Raw genomic sequence first — 9,024 nt, 5'->3', positions numbered from 1 at the left:
TAAATAAAGAAAAAAAACATTTATTTTAATTTCCTCGTGTGTGTGTGTTCCATCTCACCTCAGACCAACACTGTGTGGACTTCTCTGCCACACGGTGTATCACTTAAAAGTATAGATGCTATATTAATTTATACCTTGAAGTAATTACAACAGATATACTGTATATAAAATATTCATAATGAATCTGTCTATCTATACATATTTTATACTTTTTTACCTTTGGTCTATCTCCACCCACCCCTGGAGCCCTCCACCCACCCCTGGAGCCCTCCACTGGAGGGCTCCAGGGGTGGGTGGAGGGCGTAAGTGTCACTGGAGGATAAATTGTTGGAGCCGGCTGCTGACGATTGATTGAAGATGAGTTTCTAAACATCACTTGGTTCCTTTTGGATAAAATTGAAAGCAGAATATCCTGGTCTTACTGAATTGCTCTGAAAACTCTTCTCCCATTCCCTTCAACATACCTCTGTGAGACTGGCTTCTCAACCATGAGTGTCATTAAGACAGAGTACAGGAATAGTATGGATATTCATTCTCCATTGGTCGTGGCTCTGAACCATGACTGTATAAGCTGACACAGAAGCAGCAGCAGCTCACCTTTCACATTAATAAAGGTTGGTTGACTATTATTGTCTTAATAAAATAATCATCAATTTACTATTTTAGTATTACGACATACAGTATTTTAATAATTGTTATGTCTTCAATTTTATGTTGCCTATTTCTTCCAATCTTTGTTGTAACGTCTTTATGCTTTGGGGTTTAAAATAACTAAAATATAAATTTTTTTTAACCAACTTTATTCATTATAATTTTTCATTTTATTACTTATACAGTATATATATACATATGTTTATAATATCTTTGTTAGAGGTGTTTGCTAGTTTGATTTTGTAATATTGTATTGTTTACAAAAACAAAAAACAAAAATGTGTCAAATTTTATTATATTAATTATATTTTTCAGGTATAAATTAATATTACTACGAATGTTCAAATAATATTTTCTTGGATCATAAACAAATAATAATATGGCACAAATATGGTACACTCATCTTTACAGTACAGTAGTCAGAACAATCATGTGGAATTAACAGAAAATCATATTACCCCACAAAAAATATTTTCCTTATACTCTTATTAATTGTATATTTCCATGAACCCGAGTCTACATTATTGATTCTATATATTTCATAATGGTATATTTCAACTGTGTTACCCCTCAGATATGTTATCAACACACTTTTCTCAACCTAAGGCACTTCAGCTGTTTAAAAAAGTAATAACCTCTAGTTCGGGAGAATTTAAGGCCAGATCCTGAATCTTGCCCTGGGTCCAGTGCCAGCTTTCATTCTCAGAGCACTGTGGTTTATGCTTCGGGTCATGTTAGAAGATTTATTCTGTTGGCAGGACGATGATATCACCAATCTGTGAAAGAAAAGTGAACACAGTAACTTACAAAAAATGTGTCATTATCAAGCCGTTATCACTTACATCATGACATGCCTTCACTCGTATTCCAAAGCTGATGAAACGATTGAGGCGTATACTACAACCAGAGTGGACAAAGCATCACTTGATTTATTCACAAAAGGATAGGGGAACCAACTAACAGTACCCACTCTGTGTATACCAAGAGAGACCCAGTTACTCAAGAATGGAAGTGGCAATATGGTCGATTTGGCAATTAAGTAAAACTACCAATGTGTGGTGATGGTGAAAGTCGGCAGATCACAGAGGAATACTTTAAAAACTATAGAAAAACATGATGAACTGTAAGTGTGCAAATCCATCCACTCACCTCAACATGTGGTGGGGTAGAAAGCACATGAACCACAGTAGATACAATGTCCTCAGCTTGTAGACACTTTTTGTTGGTAAAAACCCCCTGTGCCTTCTCCTTATCCTTCATCATTCTTGAGAGAAATTCAGTCTTTACCACACCAGGGCTGATGGCCTGAAGAAATAGGTTTGGAATTAGTTTTTGTAAAGATTAATTTCCCTTACATTCTTATATCCCACACCTTGAGCTTTTACAAGTTTTTAAATAAAATACGGAGTTTACACAATATTTAAGGAGGAAGAAAACATATGCTGTACTGTAATTATAAGTAAATGTAAAGCTGGTTTTACATTAGACAATTTTTTGAAGATACATACACAAAAAGATGGTTAAGAACATCACCTAACACTTGTCTGGGACAGCTGTGATAACCTAGTGCAGCTCTCCATACTGCACCATCTCTTACAGCCACTAATCATATTACAGTATTATATCCAAGGTCATTTCTTCTATTTTCAAACACATGTATCTGTTGACCCAGTTAATCTCTTCCAGGTGTTCAATCTTTATCTAGCTGGGTGTCTCTATTGGAAACCTTACCAATACTCTAAATGCCAAGCAACCTTATTAACTCTGACTAGGGCTTCTTTATCTATCTGTGTCACATTATACAGTACGAAGTCAGTCTCACTTAATTTGAAGTCCCTTTAACTGTTCATGTTTCACTGCCATACAACATCACTATTCTCACCCTGAAACTTTTTTAATGGAGACAGAGGCAAAACACATTGAAAAATTAGAGAAATCAAGAAGAAATATTTAATTCAGACACAAAATAATACTAGAAAGAAAGAAAAAGAAAGAGAGAGAGAGAAAACAAACACGTAGATGTGTCTCCAAGAAACGCAGATGGTCCTCAGGGTGAACATGGCTCTAAGTTCCTCCATCAGAGATACAATATTTGACCTGTACTCTCCTGGTCATGGCTACAGGTTGAAGTATTTTTACTAGGGAGACAAACTATTCTGTTCATCATGTCAGAAATGAGAAAGACAAGGTGCTCTGGTTAGATATATACGTCTTACCGTAACTCGAATATGTGACTTGAGACCTCTGAGTTCTTGGCGCAGTCCCTCGGTGAGAGCTCTTACGGCAAATTTCGTGGCAGAGTAGAAATGGAGCGTAGAATATGACATGACTTGGTGCCCCATTATGCTGGATAGAGTTGAAAAAGAAACAATAAATTTACTAGTTATAAATATTCAGAGGATTAAAAACATGACAGAGGTTTATGATATTGTACAGTATAACTAAAGAAATACAATCACAGATACCAACCAATGTTTATGTAGAGTCCTGCCGCTTGATATTGATGGAACCCATTTACAGTACAGCCTCTATATAATGGACTTCTTTATTCCTCTAATCCGTTATTTGGGGGTTCCACATTTAACGGACCCTCGATATAATGGACTTTCATCTCTATATAGTTCATTGGTTGGGGGGTTTCACTGTATAATAGACTAATGTAATACCAAACCACTATCACACACACACACACACCCTACATAATTTCAGATAAATTTACAAAACTTCAAAAACCCAGTTTAGAAATTTGTCTTCCTAACACATCATTAACAGTAATAATTGTATTCTATAAACAAAACAAGCTGGTCTTCCACTGGTTGTTTAATTCAAGCTGATTTTAGAGAGTGAACTGTATAAAGTCATTAAGTCTGTCTACAGCGTCCATATCTTAATAATCTTTGTCTTGGGTCCAGTTCTGTTGTTAGAGGCACTGAGTGAAACCTGCAATGGTCATTAATATCAAGCTGGGCAATATCATCCTCACATCTGACCCACGTGAGAATTACTACACCTGGGTCTCGGAGGAAAGCATCTCACCACTCGCACTAAGTTTAAGAGAGTTCTTATGGGTAAAAAAATGTGATATTCTGATTATTGGTGTCTTCCCCAGTGAGAACTGGCCACGTTAGAGCCTGGTTTTGTTCCAGGCTTCATAACCTTTGGGGGTCCAGTACTTGTATATTGAATACAGTATAATTTTAACTTCATAATACTGTACTGTACTGTACTGTACTGCACAGTACTGTACTGAAAAACTTCTTCTATGCAAAAATTCAATATGACTCGAGCCATTAACATTACTGTGTGTGTACTATGTGTACCATCCACCTTTATCTTTAAAAGGCCTTATATATTAATCATCTAAGTCTCAGAATAAGGCCCCTGTACTGCAATATTACAATGATGAACACAATATACAGGTAATCTGTATACTACACTACAGTATATTGTACTGTATTTAATTCTTATAACTGCCTTAATAACTAATTAAATGCAAAACATTTTGGGATCTAAGTATTGTACAGTACTGTACTTGTGCAAAGAAAACAATTAAAAACTACTGTACTTAAAAACTGAATAAAATAAAGTAATTGGTTTATTTCCACTCCCAAGCTTGAACCACCTGTACCATTGTTCACTACAGAATTGTGAAGCACTTTCATACTCAGTTTACCACAAAACTTAATTTACTATAGCAAAACATTTAGTTTACCTGCTAATGTGGATGATTTGGCCATCATCAACATTGTTTTCACGCATTGATGCCACAGCTTCACGTGTACACAAACAAAGTCCCACAACGTTGACGTCTAACATCTCGCGCCACTCCTCTGGTGTTCCCTCTGTTGGTGAACAAGAATATGAACTAATAAATACACAAGTATTTAGTGTTAATTTAATAACATTGTAAAACTGATTGTTCATATAACAGTCAGCTCCTATACTGTACTATACTCTGCCTCTATACATATATAATTTAAAATATTTTTTATTGATACTGTTCAGTATTAAAATACAGGGGGCCCCCAAATTCGCAGAGGTTAGATTCTCAAAATGGCCGTGAATCGCCATATCCGAGAATAACATTTGCTAACTGAGGGGGGTGGTGTTGTTACATTTTTACTTGTGTACAAATAAATGTATATTCCCTTTATGTGTTTGCACTTAAGACAATTATTTTTTTTACCTGTACAGTGTATTGTATATATACAGTACAGGTAAAGGAAATTACTGTCTCTAGAATGAATAGCTCCCTGTCCTGGCCGCAAAAATGCCGGCAACTTTATAACTATCCACAGACATTCTTGGGTACATCCAGGGTTTCACCCGCGAATAATAGAGGACCGTCAAATAAAAATTCGTGAATTTGGAGGAGCCCCTGTACTGTACTGTTATAATAGTAGTGACAACAGTATTAAGTTGTTATGGGTGTTGGTGATACAGTAATACATATTTAGTCTCTAAAACTTGGTTCAATCCCCATTTGAGTCAGATGATAAATGGACCTTGTCAAATATTATCCAGCCAACCATAACAGGTTTTCTCTGAGCACTCTAGTCTGATCCCGCACCCCAAACTGGTCCAATTAGGAATGGCCGTCACTCAACCTCTCCGGAGACCGGTCAGTGATTGGTTCTTTAGCCGCTCTATTATAAAATAAATACAATCATCATCACATGGTTAGATTGACCTTGTTAGTTAAAGTATGTCCTATAGTATTTTATATAATAAGAAAAACATAATTTTAGTTCATGTACAGACCCAGGAGAGAATGGTTATGAGACATCCCAGCATTGTTGATACACACATCAACTCCTCCAAACTTTTCCTTGATGGAAGCAAAGAGACCGAGGACGTCCGAGTCTTTGGTGATGTCGCACTTGATCGCCGTCAGAGATCCAGGTTTGTCGGCCAGTTCATCTGCTAGTGCCTTGAAAATTACACGATGATTATAACACAACTATTTTTAAGGTTATGTGGTGTTACAAATGGGTACAAAATAATGGCTGCTGTAATGACCAATTAAGGAACAAACTTAAGTGTGTCTTCAGTAAAACTATACCATGATTTATCTTCAATAATAATAAACCTTAATTAAATCTGTGTATCAAGTCTTGGTTTATTTCAGTTTATACACAAACATTTAGCTGTATTTCCTAAATCACCTTTTCCAATCAAATATTTGTTGAAATAACATTAAATGTTGTACAGGAATGATCTGCTATGTACAGTATACTATTTCAATGGATAAATTAGTAAACTCAATACATTTGTATGAAATTTTCAAAGAATATATTTTAATACTTCCAAAATACAAGAACAGTGGAGGTAAATTATCAAGAATTATCATCACTACATATCAAGAATAAACACAATTTTTCATCAAATGTTGTATACACTTCAACCTCTTACACATGACAGTGTTATTTCTTACCCTCAAAACTTTATCATGCTACAGTTATATATCTCTCAGTTAATGACTATATTCCTTGAAAAACTCACAGATGAGACACAACTCAAGAGTCAGCAACACTGTACCTGTATCCTCTCTTCCTCGCGTGCAGCACCAACGACCTTCATCCCCTTGTCAACGAGAAATCTGCAAATAGCCGCCCCTATACCGGCACTGGCCCCCGTCACCAGGGCTACACGTCCGCTCCACCTTTCCATACTGACAAGAAACGATGAATTACAACTGAATCTACAGACTTATGTTAGTAACTTCTTCACTGACCTCTCTCTCTCTTTCTCTCTGACAAGTTACACCATCCATACTCTGTTTCTTATTAGCATCTATATCCTCATTCATGCTCAAACTGGTACTCACTAACATCATTCAAGTTTACTCATATTTATTCAGTCTTATTCACCACCACACTGTTATTCTCACAGACTCACTAAATCCTAACCACCAATGTTCACTTTCTGTCACTCACACACAATGTAGGTTCTAAAGATCTTCGTCCTTCTATCATGAAACATTCTCTTAACCCCAGAGCTTTGGAGTGTGGTCGGTATCCTCCCCGTCGTTGGTATATTCGGGAACATTTAAAAAACAAAACCCCCAAAACAATTCTCTAGTTCTACAAACTGCATGATATAAAAAGGAAATAAATATATGTCCTTATCACAGGTTGGCAACACAGGGGCTACGAAGAATTGAGAATGTTCGTGAAGTAGTGTGTGGGTACGACGTAATAATACGAGGTAACCAACACTAATTTGTAGGCATTATGAGGTACAAGACGCTTATTTTGCTATGTTATTACTATTTACACTACTAAGACAATACAGTGGTCCCTCGGTTAACGAGCGCCTCGGTTAACGAGTTACCTTCCTTAAGATTCTTAACTTCGATTAACGAGTTTCTTACGAGCCGACCTGAACATGTTTTCGCTTGCATTTGGCGGCCCACCAGCTGTAGTATTAGTCCGCCAATACAGTAATCGGTTCTAGGGCTTAAATTCCTTACCATTTTAGCAAATATAAAGAAGTTTATACTATTCAATAATTTTAAAAGTTTAATATTAAATTTTTTAGTCCCAGGTTGGAGTCTTTGGTTGACTGTACATGTAGCTTCACTAAACTAAGGACAGCATTAACATAAGAGCTTGAATAACACCTAAGGAGAGTACTGTGGGGAAGGAGGGGGGAGATGTGAAGGGTAAAGCTCTGTATTATTATCTTAATTTAAATAAAACAAATTGAATATATCTTCACCATTTAGTTTCCACATTTAATATCAACCCCAAATATATATATATAATAATCTTACTTCAGCAGCTGGTCCTTGATGATACCTTCTTCCCTTCAGTGAACAAATTAGTCCTTCAATCTAGAACATGAGACAAGACTTGTTGCTGAGGAGATGATAAACCCTCTGATAAAGATGTTATCTACGGTACATATTGTTGTCTTGATAAGTTATCTTGCATTCACTATTTGGTTTAATGAGGATAATTAATTAGCTGTTCTACATCTCCCTGTACAATTTATTCTGGTTAACTTGAAATGAGACACACAAGAGAGAGAACATGCTATTGTTGTGCTGTTGTCTAAGTAAGAGGAGCTAGACTGTACTCCGTTAGATAAGGTTGTGCTAATATGGTAAACTATACTGTACAATATTGTGTTTATAGTACAGAAGGAGGAATTTGGTCTTAAGTTGAGGAAGGTTCTGCTGTGATAAATAAATGTATCTCAAATACACTGAAGCAGGGGGAGGGGGTCAGGGTATGGGGAGGGGGGATGATTTGTGGTGTTCAAAATGTTACCCACATAAATATTACTGTTTAATGAAATCCCAGCAACTGAAGACCCATCATCATCACTATTTTATGGGTCAATTTTCATTCTCATGTGGGTTAGATATAGATAGATTAGCTGACAGATGGACACAGATAGAAAGTTAGATATAGATAGATTAGCTGACAGATGGACAGAGAAAGAGATGAAAATTAGATAGACAAAAATAAATAAAAAAGAAGACAGACAGACAAATGGCTAATAGCAACACAGTTACAACAATTTGTCTTAAGAGTTTGACAGACATAAAGATGACCTTGTGGGGTTCAGGATGTTTGGTTCACACTCAGGATGGAATGGAGAAAGGAAACTCACAATGTGCTCTCTATATACATGTTGTATTGGATGTACAATGCAGCTTGGTGTTGGGAAGGCAGCATGGTTACAAGCGTGATGTAGAGAGAGCTGGTTGGTGAGGGTGCTCAGAGAAGGACAGCTTGTGGGTTGCCATGCTCGCCGGCGGGAGCGAGGACCGCCAGGCAGGCGGAGGAGGAACGAGGGCCGCCAGGCAGGCGGAGGAGGAACGAGGGCCGCCAGGCAGGCGGAGGAGGAACGAGGGCCGCCAGGCAGGCGGAGGAGGAACGAGGGCCGCCAGGCAGGCGGAGGAGGAGGAGGTGTTGCTGGCGGCGGAGGAGGAGGTAGAAAGAGGGCGATCACGACGAGGTCAGGTCTTAAATAGCGGGGGTTGGCGTGGCTTAGTAGTTGACCCCCGCTCCGTGATGTATGGCGGCGCTGGTTGACCTAGACCACGAGGCATACACTGGGGAATTGGTGGGGTCAGCTACTCAGCGACAAACAGCGTTTGTTGGGGAGAATTCCACTACAACCTCTATAGGCTATGAGAGCTACTCCTATAGTTTACCTTGCCATAGGTGGTGGTGTCTTGGTGGTGACAGTTCTTGTTCCGTGCTCCAGTTGGTCATTTTCAGCTGTGATGGATCAGTTCAATTTCCCAATTATTTTTTTTGTAACTTCTGTAATAAAATATGGCATTTACTCTTAACAACTTGGTTAGCATAAGGGTGTTTAATTATCAGGTAAAATAAGGTCTAACTTAAGCTAACTATT

General features: G+C 37.6%; 1 protein-coding gene across 1 annotated transcript; it reads right to left on the bottom strand.

Moving 5' to 3' along the window:
* Positions 1 to 1,062: 1,062 nt before the first annotated feature.
* On the bottom strand, positions 1,063 to 7,534 carry LOC121865924 (dehydrogenase/reductase SDR family member 11-like). The gene is made up of 7 exons (XM_042365482.1): positions 7,427 to 7,534; positions 6,190 to 6,322; positions 5,413 to 5,581; positions 4,364 to 4,493; positions 2,868 to 2,997; positions 1,801 to 1,956; positions 1,063 to 1,427 (listed from the first exon to the last, which is right to left on the bottom strand). Exons 2-7 carry the CDS (start codon positions 6,319 to 6,321, stop codon positions 1,395 to 1,397), a joined length of 750 nt encoding a protein of 249 aa, XP_042221416.1. The 5' UTR covers position 6,322; positions 7,427 to 7,534; the 3' UTR covers positions 1,063 to 1,394.
* Between the last annotated feature and the right edge of the window lie 1,490 nt (positions 7,535 to 9,024).

This window comes from Homarus americanus, unplaced genomic scaffold, assembly GCF_018991925.1.
Source record: "Homarus americanus isolate GMGI-L3 unplaced genomic scaffold, GMGI_Hamer_2.0 scaffold5142, whole genome shotgun sequence".
NCBI classification, from domain to species: Eukaryota; Metazoa; Arthropoda; class Malacostraca; order Decapoda; family Nephropidae; genus Homarus; species Homarus americanus.
Note: the sequence above shows the minus strand (reverse complement) of the source record. Positions and strands in the feature narration are given on the sequence as shown.